Raw genomic sequence first — 22,460 nt, forward strand, 5'->3', positions numbered from 1 at the left:
ATAAAATACTAGGACAAAGGAACTTGATATCTTTCATTTCATGTCAAAACTAGAATACGGTAGGAAAAATAATTCGGAATGGAAACATATGCTCGTTTTTTCAGATGAAAACTTGGTCTAACTCATTTTTCTGTTGTTTTTCAGCCTCCGTTTTAATTTGAAGGCATTCCTCCGAGCAGGTGAAAAACCAAGCAAGGTTTGAAAACAAATGGAATATTGTCAAGCTGTGGGTCAAGAAAAATACTAGATCTACCAGAAATCTGGACATTGATATAGGATTTATGTTCAAATATAGGAGTTTACATTCACTCCTTACAAAGTTTTTGTTTTCAGTTCTGATCCAGATTTTTCAGAAATTTTTCCGTCTGAAAACTCGTGTTCTCACTTTTAACAAGCTTTTAAAATCTAGAAAGAGTTGAGAATTCATTCTGCAGATGGTCGAACAATCTATTGGTGTCTCTCTCTTTGTCTTCTGAGTGAAAAAGTGCAAAACGATGCGGAAAGAGAGAAAGAGAGAGGGTGCAAATGTATTGGTGGCTGGTGGTGGTGGCTATTTAGCTTCTTCTTTTTCTTCTTTTTTTCTCCGTTTCCATTCCCTTTTTCCTACACCAAAACGACTATACGATTTATAAGTGTGTGTGTATTTGGCGACGACGTACGGCGACATAGAAGAAAACCCACGAAAAAGCACGGAGAGAGAAAAAGAAAAGAGGGAAAAGGGCGCACGCGCAAGGCTTGCGGACGTCGTCGCGTCGGACGAAGGAGTCGATGGGAAGAATTGAAAAAGAAGAAAAATGAGTGATTCGAATAATACATGGTCACCATGAGAGACGTAGAAACATAGACATATACTCTTCGTCTCTTTTCTGTTCAGAATAAGCATGTGCGGCAAATGGAGAAAAAGGAAAAGGAAGGCAAAGAGCCGCGCACAAATGGTGTATGGCACTATGGGTGCAATACTAGTACTAGTAGAAAAAATAAATTCACAGCGATACAGATTTTAATTCAAATTTCCAGTTTTAACTTCCTGAACATATACGATTTTCACCTGTTTTCTTGAATGTCAAATCCCTGGAATTAATAAGGTTGTTTGTTTTCAGTAGAGATCTCTCGGTTTTTTAGCAGAAAGAATAAAATATTCCGAAAGTGCTCGGGTTACTGTAGTTCAATTCGAAATTGAATACAATGCACTATTTCATCAAAGATCTTTCTACTTCTCAATATTAGAAAGTGATATTGAAAAGGAAAAAATAATGAATCGGATACTGGTTTCATTCAGCAGATCACATTTTTGAAGGGACGCAGTGAGAGCAAAGCAATGTCTCCAAGATATTTGAGAACGGAAAATCGGGGCGGACCGGAAATAGAGTCCTCTGAAACCGATATCATCGTGCTTTCTCGTTCTTTGTCTTGATGGTGACACCATCAAAAAATTGAAGAAAAAGGAAAGGAAGGGAATATGAGAATGAGGAAAAATGAGATTGAAAAACCGTAAGAAATGAGAAAAGGGGAATTCAGTGAGTGAGAAGATGAAGCTTTCCGACGACGTTAGCATCAAAAATGTACGTTTTTCGTTTCAGACATAGCTAATTTGAATGAGAAACGTTGCCATACTGGATTAAAGTAGAAATGTTTCCTCAAAAGAGTATACATTCTGAATCGAAATGAATGTTGAGTTGATCAGTAAAACAAGAAAGGGAAATCGACACAAACATATTTTCTCTCGTTTTCTAATTAAGCTTATATTGGTACTTCTTGAAGAAGAGCTTACCGGAATGGAGAAGTGTGTGTGTGTGTGTGTATGTGTATGCTCGTCTCTTCTTGAGCCAATGAAGCATGAAGCATTGGGCAAGTGAATGAGCATATGCAGTGTAGTAGTAGTGCTTACCAGATGTGATGCTCTCATTTTCCTTTGCCTCTTCTATATATATTGTTTATATAAAATTAAGTTCTTCAGGGATTCATCATTATATCTTTTTCCATCTCTTTTATAGTATTGATGAAAGGAAGTAAGCGAAAAAGAAGAATGGCAGTTAGGATGTGTTTGTGTGCTCAGTGAGCTTCAATTCTTCATGCTTCTTCGGGATCAAATTAAACGGAGCGGGTGCCCACCAACACCATGACTTGATGAGACAATTCGTACAACCGGAAACGGCCAGCGGAAGACACTGCAGCTGCAGATTCGATGAAAGAGGGAAAGGCAACCAAATAGAGAGAGAGGGAGGGGAAGAAGAGACCAAAACCGAAATATTTGGATATTGAAATTAAGGTTCAGGGAAACAACGAGAATGATTTGAGTATTCTAGAAACCCACTTCTGAATAAAGTTGAATAAGACGTTGTCGAAATTATGTTGTTCTGAAAACTACTTGCAATTACTTGTTCAATTTTAACAGTGTGAAGTTTACATCCATACTACGGAAATAATATTATAATGATATTAGATATATTAGATAGGTACATTTGAATTAGATACCCGTTTTCATCGTTTCAGAATTCACTCATCCTATGTCTTGAACTCAAGATTCTCCTGAAAATTTCATTTGCAGTTATCAGCTGATAACTGCAAAATATCTCTTTTTTCCCCAAATGTTTACTAATATTTCTAATTTATTCTGCAAATGCTATGCTCAACCGAGCCTTAGTTGATCCTCTCTTTTTCTCCAAAAACTGAGGTAATTTTCATTTTTCGATCTAATTAATCCTATGACAATATCCGATAGAAAGAAACGAAGAAACTATAGTTATCCTTCATTTTTCTTGATGATTCAGCCACTTTCCGAATGGTTGTCCCTTCATTAAACAATTCTATATTCTATGGATAATTAGAAATTGAAATTAGAAATTAGAAAGAGGATAAAGAAGGAAATGATGAAAAATGATGATGACGAGCGGATAAAAAATAATAGAAATTTTAAGAGATGCAAATTAGGGAAACAAAAAGAGATGAAAGTAAGATGAGAAAATTTGAGAGGAAGAAGGGATCTCTTTTCGGAAAAAGACAACTTATTTTCAGATTTTATAACTGGATTCAGTACAGAGTCTGATTGGCTGAACAGGTATCCTTCGATTGACAACAAAATGAGCTGAAGTTTCCGAAGACTGGAAGCTGATAGTGTGCTCATATACAACTTTTCATAGCTTCTGAACTCATCATTTTCATCTCATTCACTACCGTTCCGTTGTTGGTTCCAATATGATCCTAGACTAAACTTTGTCTTTCTATCACGCTTCTTTTTAGTCTTCATTCATGTCGATCAAGCTACAAGTACGTCAAACAATGTCTTTTCGTGTTGAAAATTCCGTGTGATTTGATCTCAAATGTGATTGATTTGATTCGGTGTTTCATCATTATGCCAATCAAAAATTAATCGATCTTTAGTTTTTATCTCCAAATAGTTCCTTATTTCTCATCACAGGTTATCTTTTAAGTACGTTCTTTTCAATAATTCTCTCTTTTCGCCACGATTTTTGATTGGCTTACTGTTACCAGAGGAGGGGAAAGGTTTAATTGGCTTATCAGTTGTCTGATTGAAGTGTGAAAGTCTCGTAATGACTGGCATTCTTTTGGACTTTTATAAAGTACGGGGCGGTGGATTCAGATGAAATATTCATAAAGGAAGCATTTGATAAGACTAATTGATAAGAACATTTCAACTCTTGAAATTGTTGTTGTTCGTTCAAAAAATGCGTCTTTTAATTCCAATATTCGTTTCGGTTATCTCTATTTTATTAACTGTTTCAACAATGACAGTTGAACGACAAAAGGTAATTTCTTTTCTTCAATTCGTATCAAATTTAGACATAATATTGATTGAAATTACAGAGACAAGTGCTGAATGCATTAGGATTATCATCTCGTCCACCTGAACTTTTTCAACGTCCAATCATCCCTTATTCATTTAGATCTGCACCAAAACATGATATTTATGGAGGAGTTTTGGAAAAAATAACAATTCAACCGATTCAGACGAGTAAGGATTCTTATTAAAATTCGGTTGTTTTTCCTTGAAACATTCATAATGATTTTAACATAATTTGACCTACTCTTCAATATCACTTTTCATTTCTTCTTATTTGGTGTACCATTTCCCGAAATACCGTAGTTTTAATAGTTGAAACGTGTTGATTAAAAACTTGAGAGCTCGTTGAAAAACTTCTTCGACCTCTTACAATCACAGGAATTCTGACAGTTAATGTTTTCTGCGCGCGCTTCTATTGGATGAGATACTGTAAAACACTCCTCCAGCCAATAGTTTTAAAAATAAAAAACTGAAAATTCAAGATAGATCATTTGAGTTTCTGAGCCCTGCTTCTTTATTTTGAAGTTAGAATCATTGATGATTACTGAAAGAATTTGAAATACATAACCAGTTACTAATACGGTAGATTTCTACATTCAAAATGATTTTGGTTGAGAAATGCGAAAGGAATACAACCAGCAGTTGCTGAATTGAATTCTCATGGGAACTTCTGAAATTAAAGTCAAAAGAAATTCTTGAGTTCTCAATAGGGCATAGCACTTAGTATCTGTGAACTGGAAACTTAGTTTTTGGGCTTTCGATCGTATAAACATCTTGATATCTTTTGAAATTTTGAAAATTAGAAAGTGATTGGTTTGAAGCAGCAACGCTGTTTGAATACGATGTACCTACGTGTATTCTACTTGTTATTCTCTTTAATTTAGTTCCCGGTGCAGTCAATTGATAAAAAGTACAAAACATTCAGATGTTAACCTGTAAAAAAATTGCCTCTTCCAACTTTTCAGTATTCAAACTTGTTTTATTCAGATATTTTCTGTCAAACATCTCTATTTTCTGATTTTACCGGGGGAATTGCAGTTTCGAAAGTACTGTAACACTCGAAATGACAGGCACAAAATATACGAATTGTTGGAAACAAAGTTCAACTTTCATATTTTAATCACGAATTCCTTACGAGTACTGTAATAGTTCTGAATGACATTTTGAATCGAAATATTCGATGAATTTGGAAACTTTTGATGGGAAAATACGAATCTAATTTAGTTAATCTAATTTAGTTAGTTGGGGAGTTTTGGACAGTTTGTAGTTTGAAAAGAAGAAAATTATCAACTTATAGTTTACCATTTTCAGGTTGGTCATGCACGACTCCGGGAGTAATCGTTTTGGATTGTTTCCAATATTTTTTGAAATCAATTAATAGTGAAATCGTGTCAGCTTCAATTGTTTTCAATTTAAAATCATCGAATATCAGTGTTATAATTTATGAAGTTGATGAACTTTTCGGGGATTTACAGTATATTCATCGACTCGAAATTAAAGAAATTCTCGAAAATAATAGTATTGATATAAGCAGTTCAATTCAACGATGGGTTAAAAAAAGACAAATTAGGAAGATGATAAAAGTGAGTCATTTCTACGTTTTTTTTTGAGAAAAAGTAATAATTTTCAGATTGAAATCGTAAATTCGGTCACATTGAATGTTGTTGATCTTCAAGATATTCTGAATTCTCCTCCTCATTTCGAAGTGGAAACATTCCAACCGAATACTGTATTTTCTGGAAAATCAGATTGTATTGGCTGTTGTATTGTTCCATTTTATGTTAATTTCACGGAAATTGGTAGGTCGAATGAGTCGTTTTCATTCATTCAATCAGAGAATTTCAGGTTGGAATGACTGGATTCTGAGTCCACCCGGTTTCTATGCCAATTATTGTTCTGGTTCATGTTCGAATGAATTAGATGAGAATTATCAAATGATGAAATTGTCATCGAAAGATCAATCAATGATTCCTGAACCGAGTTGTGCTCCAAACTATTATGGAAGTATTGATATGATTGTTGCACTTACTTCTCAAGATATCAGAAAAACTCGAATTCACGGAATGCGGGCCCTTTCTTGCAGTTGTACATAATTTCCCACTTTGTTTTCTAGTTTAAACGGGGAACAAAAACTAGAAAAAAAAACAATTTCCGACCCTTTTTGTTCAAACTGTATAGTTCAGAACCTCTCATTTTGCATCTCTTGCCTCACTATCATATTTCGTATTTTTGACTTTTCGCAAATCAACGTTGTTTTCATTTTAATCATTTATTCGGTTGACAGAAAATTTATGAATTGTAAACCCTGTATATTACTTATTTTAGAATGCGAATTTGATTTAAAATTTGAAACCCCTTTATTGACCATTCAGAGTTCGATTTTTGTGACTAACTTCTGTCTTTTATGTTATTAAATCAACTTTATTGAAACCAAAACACAACAAAAACAAATTATTATGATGGGATGTAACAAAAAACTATCCAAAACAAAGAACAAAGATAATTTACTTATTCATCTTCAAAAAGTGACTTTCTTTCCTTTGCCACTCTTCCTTTTAGCTTTCAGGATTTGACGAACGTCCTGTTTAGCGGTTTTGTTTCGAAGTGGAACATAAGCATACGGCTGAACTCCTTTCTGTTTCGGTTTCTGCTTTTGTTGATCAGACTTTTGACGTTGATGTTTTTTAACTCCGATTGAACTGCCAACTTGAGACTTGCCAGAAGTATCCCTGTAAAACCAGTTTTTTGCAAATTTAGTTTGAGAAACAACCCACCTGTAGATACCCTTTCCTCCATATGATGGAGCTTTGCTAATGTAAGTTTTAGCATCCCGTGCATCATCTTCGTCGTCATCGGACATAATTCCATCTTCAGAGTCACTTTCGTTCTCTTTGACACGCTTGTTCCCTCTTGCTCCTTCATCTTCATCATCTCCTAAACCATCGAACCCACTTCGCATCTTCCTTTTTCCGATCTGCTTTTTGTCTTCGTCTTCTTCATCGTCACCAAGAACAATCATCTTTCCGTCTTTCGAGAATTGGAATCCTGCTTCGACCTTTTGACGCTTCTCCAATGCCTTCTTCTTCCGCTTCTCAAGAAGAGCCGGATTCATAGTTGTGATTTGATCCATCATTCGCGAAGAATCGAGAAGATCCATAGGTACATCGCCATCTCCTTCATTTTTCAACCAAACACTTCCGACGCGGGACTTTTTCATTAATTGCTCTTCTGAATCACTTTCATTATCGGCATCGGAGTCCTCGAGTAGTTCAAGGATTGTATCAGCGCCAGCGGTTTTTCCAGACACGTTCGAACCACTAATTGCACTAACACCATCATCATCGTCTCCATCTTGTTCCATTCCTTCGCCAGATGCAGCCTTTCGGATCTTACGTTTTCTAAGCTTTTCAATATTCTTCATTTGTTTCAACCAGTCGGGCTTGTCAGTGTATTTTTGGAGAACATCGACACCAAACTTCTCAACGAGAACTTCCAAAAGCAGTCGATTTGCCTTTCGGACTTTGATTGTTAGATCGCTTGTCAACTGTCCTTCGAAGACTGTATTGAGAATTTGTTCACGGAACTGTTGGAGCATCACTTCGGGAATTTTCTGGCAGAGAACTCTCAACAAACGAATTGCTAAAATTCTAACAGCGGCACGACCTTCTCCAATCCACGAGCAAGCGAAAGAAATCATCTTGGATGTTGCAATTGTGTTGAGAATTTTTATCTGCTTTTGAGCAATGATGTTTGCTGCAACTAAACACGATCTGGCTACGTTCAAAGCAATATCACCAGTCGTTTTTTGAGAACTAGTGAGAGTTGTAAGCTCGTAGAGTTTTGAGAGCACGGGTTCAAGTGCAGCCGATGGGGTGTCAATTGTTGGATCCTCAACCATATCGAGAATTTTACTGCAAACAAATTGAATGCATTTGCTTGAATTTGTACGGGTATGCACGTTGTTATCCTTGTCAAGAAGCATTATAATGTTGACAATGAGTTTTTCAGTCAGATCAGTAACTTCCTTCATGGATCGACATCCATCAAAAAGCATATGGACACAGGAACACTGAAAAACGCAAAGATGAGAAGGTTTCAAAAATTATAGTCAACTCACGTATGACGCTCTTGCAGGAAAACTGATTGATGCGATCGGCTTGAACAAAGCATTTTCCACATAGTCGTTACGTGTCTCCAGGAGATGTTCAATCTCAGGATTAGATCTACGTTGGATGACTTCTTCTAAGATTCGGTAAGCTTTCTTTTGAACACCATTAACATCAATAGAGTTGAACCACGGCAGGATTGTATCCAAAATTTTAGAGACGTTGTCATTTTCCGCAACTTTAGCTAATGCACAAAGAATATCTAGAACACGGGCTTGTTTTTGTGATGCAGTTGTAGCCGAGGATGATTCTTCACTTTCTTTTGATTTTGCGATAGCACTGTCCACATAACGGGTAACCAAATCAGCAGGAGTGACTTCAGTGTACAATCGAATTGCTTCGAGAACCGAAAGTCGAACTCCTTTGTCATCGTAACCACCGTCCGTAATCGACCCGGTGTACATATTGAAGAAAATCGGCATGAAATTTTTTGCATAACGACTTATAACTTCCATCCTCTCCGGCGGTGCATCAGGCTCGAGCGAGAATCGGAGTGCACGTCTTATCGCATTCAGAACAGTCATTCGAAGATCTTTTCTTTCATTTAAAGCAGCTCCAAGAATAGGGGCAATGTCTGGGAACGATGTCTCGAGATCTGCAGGTGACTCGCAGAAAGATGGTAGCAGTTCCCAGAGTTGAAATTGGAACGTACTGTAGAGCCTTTGAACTTGCGCTTGGAGCGTTGGAAGACGTCGGTGAATTTTCATCGCAATTGGAAGAAAATGAGAGATAAAGAGAGATATTGGGGCATTATGGATGTTTACACGAAGAACCGGAAGAAGCCAGGAACGAGTGAAATCGGTAGAGAGAATAGCTGCATCAGGATCCACATCCAGTGATAAAACTTTCATCACGTGTTCCACGCCAATGTGACGAACAGCAGCTCCAATAGTCTGAATAATCGAAAACTAAGAAAACAATAATACATTTTTGGACTTACAAAATCTAGTTCAGTTTTGCAGAAGCAGTCATCAGATTGTCTCAGTCTGGCAAGATCTTCCAGCACTTTTGTGAGCTCCGATCCTTGTAGTCCATCGCCACATGTTTCATATAACTTCATCTGTGCTCGAAGTATGAATTTCCAGACAGATGCTGATTTCATTGTCATGGCGGCGTGCAGTTGTGCTAATAAGAATTTTCCACAGTCGGAGTCGTCTTGTATGCTGTTTTCAATGACACGCGTCAAGGATTGATAGGTTACTTGAGCAAGTTGTTCGTTTCCAGATTCGAATATCTTGACAAATAGTGGGAGAGTTTGGAACGCTTGTTGAACAGACTTTTTGCTGTCTTTTGCTGTAAGACAGACATGTGCTTCTGCCAACGCTTGCATCCAATATGCTGTAACTGTGACATCCGTTACTGATGATCCTAATTGGCGGAGAGCGGTGAGTAGTAATGCATTTGTCTCGGTAGGGAGTGCAGAGTCACATGGCTGACGTTGAAGTGCGCGGTGCAGACATTGAAGAGATGAACATTTCACCATCGAATCAGAAATAGCAAAGCATTTCAGCATAGATTCAGCCATCTTTTTGAAGAGATTTGCAGGCATTTTATGCATAACGCCTTCGAGAAGACACAAATACCTAACTACGTTGGTGTTGTCTCCATTCGAGCGGCCTGAAACATATTAAAATTTAAACATTCCTATTAGGTTTGGCCAAATCTTCTCTACTTGCAGGTGCTGTTACAACTCACCCAAAAAGTTTTCGATGTGATTCAATATCAATTGCCCAACTGCACCACTTGCCGGATGAAGCCCATTGTCCGTTGCAGTTACAGGGTCGGTCAGTACAGCACGAATGACGCGACGAGCCATTGTACGAACCCAAGGCTTGTCGTGAGCAGCCAGAGCAGCTACAGAGACGAGCATATTTCTTGTATTAGCGCTCGCCCAAACAGAAGCTTGTTGAGCACGAAGAATAATACCAAGCACCGAAATTAGATTTTTCAGTGCTGATCCTTCAGTACTGTCAACATTTTCCAGCAGCTTTGTGTAGAGGATCTAAAATCATCAGCTTGAATAGCAATAAAACCAACTTGACAACCGGAACGACGGTTTTTATTGAATAATTTTCTGCGAGTTCGGTCCCGTTGACAAGCATGGTAAAAAAACACATTAGAAAATATGAGAAAACTTGAATTCAGTTCTTACCTGCACGAATCTGTGAAATTGAGCTTGAAGAACTTCCTTCGGAACTTTTCTCACAATCAAATGCAAAAGGTAGGCAATCGCAGCGGTACGTCTGGGATTTCCAAGTGATGATCCTTCAAGAGCGGTCATTAATGCAGCACAGTATTCGACATCCGTTTCCTTTCCTGAAAACCCCTAGATTAAAATACTAAGCCTAATGAGGGAATATATACCATCCCGCTCTTTGATGACCTCAGCGATTGCTGCCAAAACCGAGACAACCTCTGCTTGAATAGAGGACCCAGATCTGAAGAGGTAAATCTATCAGTCTACGGCTCGTGTTTTTGGTGAAGGACAAAAATGGAAAGATTTGAAGTTACCGTAGGATAACTGTTAACGAAAAAACTCACTTCCAAACACGATTAACAGAGTCGAATGCTGGATTGGTACAGGCCGTAAATCCGGAAAGCTTCGAAATACCACCTTCCGAAACCATACTTTTTGAAGAACCGATGTCCATTGAATGAATAGGCAATGCAGAGAGCATATCATCAGCTGCTAAATTCATTGGTCGATCTTCAACGGCCAACATACCAGCTCCACCAAAGGAAGCATTGCGAGCAGCGGTCGCAGCTGAACGATGCTTGCTTCTTGTTGGATTGCTTTCACATCTGAATGCTTGTTTAAATCTTTGAGGGCAAAATTCAAACTACATACGCTGATCCAGAATTGAACTTCGCTGCTCCTTTGTTACTTGTACGATGACGGAATTTTCCTCCACCCATTTTATTACCTAAATAATCATTTAATTTAGGATATAATAAAAAATGGGAAAATGTACACACAATATTAAAAACAAAAATTAAGTTAAATTTTTTTTGTAAAACTTCGTAGCTGAAAATCATCTCAAAAATAATTTATCAGTTGTCAAAAAACGAAAAATGGGAAAAAAAATAGAATTATTTTTATTTCGCTGCACAGTCTCCCACACGCGAAATGCGCAAGCGTTTTCACGAGAAAAGCGACGATCTGCGTCCTCAAATCTCTAACGCATGCAGAGGGAGCGCGTTTGCATTAAAATTAATCTGAAATGAAAAATTTTGGAAAAATGTCTCGTACAACGAATAGACAACGAATTTCGAAACGGTAAAAAAAGAATAAGATAGAAGATGATCTGAACTATAATTTTCATAAAAATCTCAAACGGAAAATATTCAGAACACGACTTATGGACAACTGAAAATGGCGTTCAAATAATAGTTTGTTTGAAGGGCATGTCTAATTCGGAATGAAAATTGTTTTCTTTAGATAGATTCTCTGATATCTGAAATACTTCATAAAGTCAAAAATTACCTAAAAATAAAACAATTAGTAATCCATGTAATGGGCAATAACGGTATTTAGCACCTTTTTGATGGTTTTGGTCTGGAAACAAAAAAAATCGAAAAAATAAAACGAAGCGATTGTAGAGGGTCCCGAAAAAAATATTTACCACTTTAGTTTGATTGATTCTGTTCAGTACTCATTGAGTCATGATCATATCAAATTTCAGTTGAAAAAGTTGAAAAAACGTCATTTTTTCGGACTTTTTTCTATTTTTCAGCCGAATAAAAAATTTTCTCAAAAAAATAAAACGAAGGAAAAGTTTGAAATTTCAATGGGAATCTATTACTTTTTACAGCTTGTGATTTCGTCCACTACAGATTGATTGATGATGTTTTTAAGTGTGCCAACTTTCACCACTGATATTACAGTATGTAGAGAAAGTGATGCCAGAGGGCCAACTCTATTTTGTTCTAAAAACCCATAACTTTGACAAAAACGTAGATCAGGCATAAAACTTCACTTTTTCAGTTGACAACATTTTTGTACGAGACCTCCCTGAAAAGTTATGCTCCTCCTCCTATTTCAGTGCAATGCTGTGAGCTTGTCTATTGTGATAGACTGTAACTCGCTAGTATGCGTTTGTACAAAAAAGTTGTCAACTATGAAAATAAAGCCCTATACTTGATCTACGGCCCTAGTAAAAATTAACATCTCGCGACACGTATTTTATGTGTTATAAACTCCTAAAAACTTCCGAGTTTGACAGTGCATCACGGCTTCCCTGATTGTCAGAATGAGCCAATTTTTAAAGGGAATGTAGATTAGACGTAGTGCTTCACTTTTGCAGTTGACAACTTTCTTGTATTTCTCTTCTCTGAAAAGTTGTACTCCTCCATCAAATCTACCTAACTCTCCACGAGATTGAGACTAAGTCGACTGTTTTCGATTGTAACTCGCTAGTAAGCGTCTGTAGAAAAAAGTCATCAACTAAGAAAGTGTAGCTATACACCTGATCTACATATCCCTCAAAAATTGGCTCTTTCTGACAATTAGTGCCGTCGTGATGCTCTGTCAAACTTAGTACTTTTTATGAGTTCATAACAAGTAAAATAATTGTCCCAAGATGCTAATTTTTACTAGGGCCATAGATCAGACATAGGGCTTCATTTTCACAGTTGACAACTTTTTTGTACAGATGGTTGCTTGCGAGTTACAGTCTCTCAAAGATCTTCTACAGAACAGTTGAATTAGGCTTGTCGGCGAGAGAGTGGAGAGTGCTAGAGAAAAACACAGTTTGCTTGCGCATTTCGCGTGTGGGAGACTGTGTCGCTGCAAGACCCAAGGTGGCTGATGTTGCAGGAAAACTCGGCCATGACTCTTTTTTTTCGGCCACTAGTGATGAAATGGGCGGAAGTTTAAATTTTGGTTTTCTTTTCAGAAAAGAAAACACGATCGTGTACACGAGATACACGAGATACTCACGAGTATTTTAAAAACTTGGTTGCAATATTTCTTAATGAACAAACTACAAGTCTGTATTTGGTGTACATGTATTTAATCGAAAAGGGGCATGAGGGTGTGAAAGCAGAAATACGTGAACTCTTGTTTACAGGAGTTTTTTCACAGCATGTTTGAAAGGCCACGTGTTTCACATTCTTCATTTCCCATAAAACGTTTGTAATTTCGTGACGATTGAATTTTGCCTACAGAGAATTCACTGATGACCAAGCTGGTTACCAGCTGGAATCGTTCACATGGTACAAGAAATGGTTGTATCTAAAACTAGCAAACAGAACGAAGCAAAATACGGAATTCTTGTTCAAACTTTTTTCAGAAAATTTTTTCTTTCACCTAACACTACATCGACTACTCAATTGAAGAAAGAAGCACCGAGAACATTGCATATTTTTGTTTTACAAAAGAGTGAAAGTGTCAATCATTATTCTATCGTTTTACATAATTGATTATTTCAAAACATGGACGCCCTGGAGCTTGCTCTCACCCCGATCCTAAGCTCAGCATCCTAGAATTTTTCGGGGATTCAGAATCAGTGTGCTGAAAGAGGTACAAAGCCTACAAAATCTGTGCGATCCCTGTAGGAAACCACTTTTCACCATTCTCTTATGCTTAGGTTTCTTAAAAATTCGGGGAAAAATTGGAAAAACGGTTATTAGTCCGTTTTGTCAATTTTTTTTCGAATTTCGAAGAAACCTAAGCCTTAGAAAAAGGTTATGTAACAAAAAACGTTCATTCAGCCACACACATTCAGCCAAAAATGTGCTCAAAAATTCGAAAATTTTAATCTTTTTTTTAGCACACTAGCAGTAGTGACTAAAATAGGGACGCCCTGGAGCTTGCTCTGACTCCGCCCCTTGGCTCAGCACACTAGAAGTAGTGATTACCTTAAAATAGGGACGCCCTGGAGCTTGCTCTGACTCCGCCCCTTGGCTCAGCACACTAGAAGTAGTGATTACCTTAAAATAGGGACGCCCTGGAGCTTGCTCTGACTCCGCCCCTTGGCTCAGCACACTAGAAGTAGTGATTACCTTAAAATAGGGACGCCCTGAAGCTTGCTCTGACTCCGCCCCTTGGCTCAGCACACTAGAAGTAGTGATTACCTTAAAATAGGGACGCCCTGGAGCTTGCTCTGACTCCGCCCCTTGGCTCAGTCAGCTTTTAATTCATTTCAGCAAAGCCCTCGGGGGTTACCGCCTTATGCTGCGTTCAAACTATTTTTTCCGCGGGGGAAAGGTTTCCTAATCAGCTCTTTCTTTTCCTCGTTTTCCTCTGCTCCTTTGAAATAATCAGGGGCGACCTGAGCATTTCTTTGGAGGAATTCTAATTAAAAATTTAGCTCTCCCTCCCAAAAACGCTCATGTTCTCAATGATCATTTCTATCGCTAGAAATGAATTTGCATGAAAATTTCGAATTTTTCTACTGCCAACGAACTCTCTGGTTGATTCGATCATTCGGGTTTCTTATATTCAATTACACGCTGTTAAAATACGAATTTTAAATATCGAAAATGACGTGAAGTTATTATAATCATGATTAAGATATTTAAACGTGTCCACTTGGAGTAGTGGTTAGTGCTGACGGTGCGAATCAAAAGGTTCTTGGTTCGATTCCTGTCCAAAACATGCGTGTTTTGTATGATGCTCAAAATCGGCATCATACACCCTCATGCCCCCTCGAAAAATACCCCAAGCCCCAAATCGGGGGGATACAGGCGCGCCTGTATTTGTGTCTATTAGTGTAGTGAAGGTTACCAGATTTTCGTACTAGATCGATTTCGATCAAATCAAGTTAGTTTGATCAGAAATTCCGTTAGGATGATTCCCGTTTTCATAATTCTCGAAAAGGATCTTATTATGAATGTTGTGTACATGTAAGAAAGAGGTTCACGTAAATCCACTGATTATAAATAATACCAATTAACGTTCGTAGATTGCTCAGAATATGTAAACTTTTATGTCTGTTCATTTCGCAGCCATTGCTAAAAATTACCCTAACAGTACTATTAGTACTCTTTGAGTAAGAATTTATATCCACATTTTATTCAATATTGTCTTGAAAAAAGAATTTCGGTAAGTTCATTGACAAAACACAAAATGTAAAAAACATATCCGTAAATCACCAAAAAAAGAATTGGGAAAGTGGGAAGGAGAGCGCGAGAGAAAAATTGACCCCTGATTGTATGAATTCTTGATTCAACATAAAGACAATCAAAAAAGAAAAGCAAGAAAATGAAACAATGAAGTGAATTCGTTGGTGTTAGTTTACATCAGAAGACATAAAGGTAAGATTAGTTGGCAGAAGAAATGGGCTAAACTGTGAGGAGGCAAAACAATATTCGAAATAAAACGGGGATTTTAAGCATCTTAAAATGAGACAATGAATGAAAAAGAAATGTGTGAACCGAGGGTGGAAACCCGTAACGGGGAAGGGAAAGAGTGGACTATTACTTGCCCACGAATATTTTTGTAAAGGGAGAAGAAGCTATAAGACACTATACATTGAAAAATACAATCATCGAAAGTTTTGAAAAAAACTTTCGATTTTGAAACGAGGGAAGCGAAAAAAGGCACACAGCTTGAAATTCAAAAAGTGAATTATCTGGAAAGAAAGGAAAAACTTGTAGCGATCGTGATCAGCAATCAGTATTGATACATCAGGTATCGCTTGAGAATCGGTGGAATCATCAGCTCCTCGATACTTTCTTCAGGTTGTGGTCCCAATTGAATTCGTACTCGACGTCGACACAATTCGGACAATGATAGAGGCTCGGCTGCAATAACAATTCACGTTATCAAAAGGGAACTCTCAAATTGGTATGTTATCACTGAGACAAGGGGATTTGCATATGAAATGATTCAGAAATTTGGGACAAATACTTATTTAACCAAGGTGCACGATATAGGTACGAAAGGAGCGAGCGACAAAAGCTTCGTGTGAACGGTATCCCATTATATTGTTTTTCAGTGGCATCAGTATTCCTATCTTCTTCCCTTACTGAATATTTATTTTTGGTACAAAAAACCTATAAAATAGATGTACCCAGCTCTGAGCCGTCAGCTTGCATTTGCGAATCACCGGGAGTTAATGGCGGTCCGAAAAGCTCGCTAGGTGCTCTTACTGATGGAGGAGCTGGTAGATAAAGAGATTGATACGAAGATGCACAAGGTGTTTCATCCAGAACAATTGATCCATCAAACGAAGGATCACGTCTGGGTGACTCGTTTGAACATTCATCGTCAAACTTTTGCCATTCGGCCGGTGGTTCGAAAAGTGAGTAAGAACTAGAGGAACTAGAAGCTCCGCCAGCCTGAAGATCATAAAAAGAGAATATTTTCGCAAGATCAGAAAATGGAGAAAAAGGTAAAACAGGAGATTGTGCGTCAGCGGCTCTCAGTGCGGCAGGAGAATTGGAGGGATATCTAGTTCTAGGTGGGGGTTTATAAGCTGGAGAGTGAAAAAGTGGGCGTGGAGGAGAGGGGCGGCGGTGGTGAGGCAGTGATGATCTCATTGGAAGTCGTCGAGATGTTGAAGGTGGAGAATCGAAAGAAATGAGCTCACGTTCAAGGGATCCAAGATATCGCATACTGATCTCACAATGTCCCCATACTGCAGCAACGATTGGATACAACGTCTTCCCTTTCAAATTTCGAAAAGCAACTCCCAGATATTCTTCATCAGTAGCAAATGCCATATATCCTTCATCCATGTCCAAAATGCAGTAAAACTAAAATATAAATATAATTTTTTATGTAGAAAGAAGGCTACGTACCTTGTCTGGGACGTGATAGACATCTCGACTGTTACTGAATGGGTACCTCCACGTCATTGTATTTTTTGAATCATGATGACATTCTCGCCTCGCTGTAAAATTGAAATTTAGCTACTTTTTCTTTAATGGCTCTTTCCAGCTTCTCATTTCAAAGTAACTGTTTTTAACGTTTTGATAGTAGAGGGGGGAAAAAACTCACTGATATCCCAACCATAACTTTCATTCGTTGTTCCGATTAATGCAGTATAACCTGTAGCGTGTAAAGGTGCTGTTTTTGTAGCAACTCCAACAACAGCATGTGTTCCTCGTTGACGTTCTGGCCACTCAATCTGCCATACATGGAATCCACGACTGTAACCTATTTTCCCACGAATACAGTCTGTGCTCTGAGCAACTGGATGGCGGTGGAATGTGAATTTGTCTTCATCTTTTACAAAAATGTTTAGTGATCGGTCTTCCGGATTCCAGGAGTGTTGTTCTTGAATATATTGTGCAGGTGGAGGCATGTGCATGATTCGATCAAATCGTTCAGGTCGTAATAGATCATCCATTCCGCTCATCTGGAAATGACGATGATTGTCCAACAGAGTCATGCCAATGATTTTGTTGAGTAATCGATAGAATGAAGATGGCTGATCTAATCAGGAGGCGAGAAAAAATATAACCACCATCTAGACAGACATACTGACAATGCTGCTTCGTAGGTCTCAGTCTCAAAAACAAGTTCCCCTTATCAATATCAGCCAGCACATATACACAGTCATTCTATTCGCTGTCCACTCTTATCGATACATATGAACGAGGAGGAGGAAATAGTGTACTCCCGTTGTTTTTTTTATTCATACGAAAAAGAAATGAATATTATCTGTCAGTGACACTGTTAGGTCAATTGATAAAAATTAAAACTATTTTGAAAAAGAAAACAACTCACCACTGCACTCGGATGAGCAGGAGACAAACTACGCATCGGCGCTGATCTTCCATTATGTGTTGTATAACTTTTTCGTTCTCGTGTCTGCGTAACAGGTCGAGAGGACCCCGTCAATCCAGAATGATGGTGTGATCCCGCTGCAGATGAAGCTGTCGAATTGGCAGAACTATTGGTTGCTCGATGATAAGCTGATGAGCTGGTGGAGCATGCTTCTGACGATGGCGACACTGAAAAATGTAACATTCAAGTTGCTTTTCTCGAACACGGGTACATTCATACTCTACAGTTATCTTGATTTTTTCGCCATCTTTCTCATTCACAAATGATCTATCATTTTTTTGGTACGACTTTGAATGACTTCTCTAAACTCAATTATTTTTGTTTTATGATCTATGCGTTTCTTTAGTTACAAGAACAGTTTTCAAAGTTACGTCCATTCCAGTAAATATGTGTGCTGAAAAGCTATTTTTCCGTTTTTTTACATTGTGCCAGCGCTGTTGGTGCGCAATGCAATGTCCGGGAAAATAAATAAATGTTTGTTTTCCGCATGCTGACGCCGTTTTGTGACGCGGAAAAATATATGTTTGTAAAGCACAAACAGGCAAAGTGTTGTGATGCCATCGATATTGCTATGGAAAACTAGAATGAAAATCGCTTTTTCTACTTCTATCTTCAGATGGTTCTCGAACCGTTGTTATCAAAAAACAGTTTAGTTTCTGTAGTAAAAGTGAAATTTCTAGTGAACAGTATTATGAAAATTGGACACGGTGGTAGTGATATAGGAAAGTGTAGAACAATGGACATGTATTACAGCAGAAATCAATCGGTCCTCAAGACTTGAACCAGATGAGAATCTCGTATTGTGTATACGATTTCCTAATTATTTCGAAGAGAAACAATTCTAGAATTTAATGAAAATTTACCGTCATTCATGTACTGCAGCAACATATTGCTGACATTATAAGTATACTCTTCTGCATTTGTTGATATTGCAGCTGCAGCATGGAAAACACTATAAATTATCTCTCGACTCAGTTGTTCCACCAAATCAGGAGTAATTATTGGAATTGTGGATCGGGTATATGAGGATAATGAGGAAGTTGAAGAAGAAGAAGAAGATGTGGAAGAAAGGGTTGTTGGTGATGTATACATTGAGGATGATAAGGATGCAGCCATCAAATCAAGGCTTTTCCTCCTTTTTTGATCACGAATTGGCAGGTTCTCCTGTTGGCAACGTTTTCTTGTATAAGGACTTGAACGTTGATATGAAGACGAACTTGGAGTGTTATTTTTATAACTCGAAGACTGGATCAGCGAAAGACATTCTTTCCTTCCTGATCTGAGACTATTCAGCTTCCTGGACACTTCATTGGAATCATTGATCAGTGTTTTTCGATTCATTTTGAGATTGATAGAATCAGAGTTGGAAATTTTTGACAAGAAAATAATAGAAGAAGAATATAATAGACACACAAGAAAGTGTGTGAATGAGAGGGCTGACGAAGGTGAAAGTCCTAGTGACCCAGAATTGTTAGAATAAACAGTCACCAGTAGTATTAACGAAATAGAGGTAATAAGATTTCAGCTAGATTCATGGAATCTTGAACTTGAGGAAGTAGCAAATCAATAAAACCGTGTATGTTGCCAACGTTTTTCGTCAGCTTGATCGTCCAACCGTCGGCGGGCGTAAGCGGCAGCCAGAATAAGAAGGAGAAATAGAAGAAAGCCTCGCGCAAGCCCTCGCGCACTTTCGCGTCTCGTTTCGCTTTCTCGGAGGCGCGCGGCGCAGTGCTTCGTCGAGAGATGCGGAAAGATGAAGATGAATAGGCAATCGGAGGAGGAGGTGGTGGAGAAGGACTTGCTGCCGATTCCAATACTGTAGAGGACGAGGAATAGAGAGGGACCGGGCTTTACAGTCTTCCTCTCGTTTCTCTCGATTTCCAAAAGCAAGGAAAGGTGTGTAGAAAGAAAATAAGTGGGAGGGATGGGGGACTGTCCAGAACTAGCAGCTACAAGCACGGATGACACAAGACCATTTGTTTGTCAATATTTTTGTCAACTCATACGATTCTTATCAATACTAAACTTTATACTGAGAAGTATTCGTAGACGGTACAGCGATGGGGACTAATTGTAAATAACTTTAGTGGGTGAAAACACGAAAAATAGTTATATACAGTTTGTATTATCAGTATAATAGTAGGTTGTAGACTTAAATGTCTGAATTTGAATCTGAACGAAAACAGGACAAACTGTCTGATAATAATATATGTTTGATTAAAAATGGAATTTCAAAATATTGATAGACGACTAAAAAATCTCACTCCAAATGGTATCCGGAAAATGTGAAATTCAAGTTTTTACCTGATCTAAGTTCGACGAGCCTTTCCATTTCGCTGTCTGATGAGAAACTACTCTCGTGCTCATCATGTTCAGTAGACATAGTTTCATCGTTATAAGTTTCGGCTACGAGGACCGGAGGTTCTGAGAATACGCTGTCGCTAGATTCATCACTCATTACAACGTCATAATCATCGTCCTCAGATGCCTCTTGATTGCTCTCGTAATTTGAATAAAAATCCGATTCATCCTCTATCATTTTGTTGTTATCCGTCACTCTGTACACAGAAATAATTAGTATTACAGTAAAATAATCAGTTTAAAAACGAAGAACGAGAAAGGGAACGAGGAAAATACTCATTTCGATTGTTATCTTATATTGGTAACTTGAATTCTTGAACATGAGCGAACCAGTGACGGTTTGAAAAAATAATAAACACAAAAACTGTATTTTGAAGAAAGAAACAAAAAGAAAATGAAAGATAGATGTATGCAGTACGAAAAATGTGAAAGAAGAAAAGCACTGTGCTGAAATGTGAACAAAAAATACAAAAACGAGAAGGAGAGATAACGAGACGCAGTGAGAGTAGAATGTGCCAAAAGGGGAGACATGTGACTACAGGTTATCGTAAATATATTGAGATGGTTCGTTGGAAATCGATTTAATCTTATATTTTTTAAGGAGTAATGGAATCAAGATGAATTGTTCAAAACGCTCGGATATTGATTTTTTGAAAAGGAAAATTCCAACTTCTCACAGTCTGTCGTCATATTGGTATTGTTGTATATCAAACGAACAAACTAACAAAAAGAGAGGCGAAACGAGACAAAAGCGCAAAATGCGTGCAGGTGGAGAAAGGAAAAAGAGAGGGCGAGTTTGTCTCTTTTCTACCTGCAATGTCTTTCAGTAGTGTATATTGGGAAGATCAAGTGGAGTAAGAGGGGTGAGCGACTGTTCAAAAGAAGCACAGAAAGGGCGCCAATGAGCTGCTGCTACAGAAAGAAAATGAGTGCGCAAGCGTAGGAGTGAAAGTAGGATGACAGTTCATATTACACGCTAGATACGTGTGAGTCAGTATGATATTTAACGGCGAGGCGGAGAAGAGAACCTAGAGCAAATATCGATGGATCCAGGTTCTTGGAATACCGCCAAGTTATATCAGATTGAAATAATAATCCAGAACTGTAACTACTTCAATAAAAATGGAAAAGGAACAATTTCAGTTGAGTTTGATCGTAGAAAACATCGAACTAAAAAGTAAAACTTTTAGTAGAGAAACGTCTATATTAATCCAGATGCCTTTCACGAAAAAACTTATATGCAATGTGATAGCCTAATCCCAGCCTCTGATCCCCCCTCCGCACTTGCAGAATTATATATTCATCTTAGAAAATATTTTATTTCATCAAGTCTTTTCGCGGGCAGTGATTATGAAGAAGGAAGGTTGATTGGAGGAAACAGAATCTCGTTGTTTTCGTTGTTTTAAAATAAATCAATTCGATTAACTAGGATTTGATAAGCAAAGAAGGAAAAGAATTGGTCGGTGAAAAATGATCACGATTTACTTGAAGTTTTAGTGATGATAGAAAGCGCTGCGTAATACACGTGACTTATCTCGAAAATAGTTTAAAAACGGCACGAATCTCTTCACAACCCTATAACTCTTCTTTTTGTTTCACATGTGTAACTGACCGCTTCTAACAGACGATGTTGTCGGCGAAGAAGATGAAACTGTGACTGTACCGAACAGATGCGAGACGACGATCATCATGTGATGAGTAGTTTCCGATGGCATTACTAACAAGTAACTGATCCAAACTAGGCCCTTTTTGAAGAGTGGAAAACAGAAAAAAAAACGAAAGAGGTTGAAGGTTGTGAGGTGAAATTGTAATGGCAACGAGAGACACTCAAACGCCGAGGGAGTAAAAGAGAAACCAGTTTTCATCATCACATAAGCGAACTTTCTCGTCTCGACCGACTCTTTTCTATCTATATCTCCTTCACAATGTATGTTTAAACTGTACGTAACCTCTCCGCCACCCCGATTTTTTCGTCTTTCAACTTATTACACAACAAACTCTCGCGAGATTTTTTGAAAACGGCCAGCAAGAAATACTAAAATATACTACGCGTGCATCTATTTCTGAGAGACTGCTCACCGATTAAAAGAAGAACTAAACCAACAATCACCTTTTTCAAATGTTTAAAAACTTTCACAGGAAAATTGAGATTGAAACATCTGAGAAACCGGTAAGGTCTACTTAATTTTATACACCTTGATTAGAAGTTAAACTATGTTTGTGGAACGAGTTCTAGTCTTAGTATTACACAAACTGTTGCAATTATTTCCAGTCTCGAGAGAACTTGTCTTATTTATCACTTTTACCGAATATGATAGTTATATTCTTATTTCAAGTATTTAATTCCATAGAAATGCGGAGGAAGCTCTTTTTGAAACTTTTGAAATAATGTTTC

At 37.9% G+C, this 22,460-nt stretch overlaps 4 protein-coding genes across 4 annotated transcripts; 1 reads left to right on the forward strand and 3 right to left on the reverse strand.

Annotated features, from left to right (window-relative positions):
• Nucleotides 1–5,376: 5,376 nt before the first annotated feature.
• GCK72_005849 (uncharacterized protein) lies at nt 5,377–5,895 on the forward strand (the record flags this gene model as incomplete). The annotated part of the gene is made up of 3 exons (XM_003108774.2): nt 5,377–5,385; nt 5,433–5,601; nt 5,648–5,895. 3 exons carry the CDS (start codon nt 5,377–5,379, stop codon nt 5,893–5,895), a joined length of 426 nt encoding a protein of 141 aa, XP_003108822.2.
• Nucleotides 5,896–6,320: 425 nt separating this feature from the next.
• Nucleotides 6,321–10,884, reverse strand: GCK72_005850 (uncharacterized protein; the record flags this gene model as incomplete). The annotated part of the gene is made up of 9 exons (XM_053725366.1): nt 6,321–6,531; nt 6,577–7,871; nt 7,920–8,861; nt 8,909–9,585; nt 9,664–9,970; nt 10,121–10,284; nt 10,333–10,406; nt 10,510–10,770; nt 10,817–10,884. The coding sequence occupies 9 exons, from the start codon at nt 10,882–10,884 to the stop codon at nt 6,321–6,323; spliced, it is 3,999 nt and encodes a 1,332-aa protein (XP_053589560.1).
• Nucleotides 10,885–15,583: 4,699 nt separating this feature from the next.
• On the reverse strand, nt 15,584–19,045 carry GCK72_005851 (uncharacterized protein; the record flags this gene model as incomplete). Its single annotated transcript, XM_003108980.2, has 6 exons — nt 15,584–15,714; nt 15,984–16,668; nt 16,714–16,805; nt 16,913–17,273; nt 17,645–17,871; nt 18,568–19,045. The coding sequence occupies 6 exons, from the start codon at nt 19,043–19,045 to the stop codon at nt 15,584–15,586; spliced, it is 1,974 nt and encodes a 657-aa protein (XP_003109028.2).
• A 919-nt stretch (nt 19,046–19,964) lies between these two features.
• Nucleotides 19,965–20,243, reverse strand: GCK72_005852 (uncharacterized protein; the record flags this gene model as incomplete). The annotated part of the gene is made up of 1 exon (XM_053725367.1): nt 19,965–20,243. The coding sequence occupies one exon, from the start codon at nt 20,241–20,243 to the stop codon at nt 19,965–19,967; it is 279 nt and encodes a 92-aa protein (XP_053589561.1).
• Between the last annotated feature and the right edge of the window lie 2,217 nt (nt 20,244–22,460).

The sequence above is a fragment of the Caenorhabditis remanei genome, chromosome II (genome assembly GCF_010183535.1).
Source record: "Caenorhabditis remanei strain PX506 chromosome II, whole genome shotgun sequence".
NCBI lineage: Eukaryota > Metazoa > Nematoda > Chromadorea > Rhabditida > Rhabditidae > Caenorhabditis > Caenorhabditis remanei.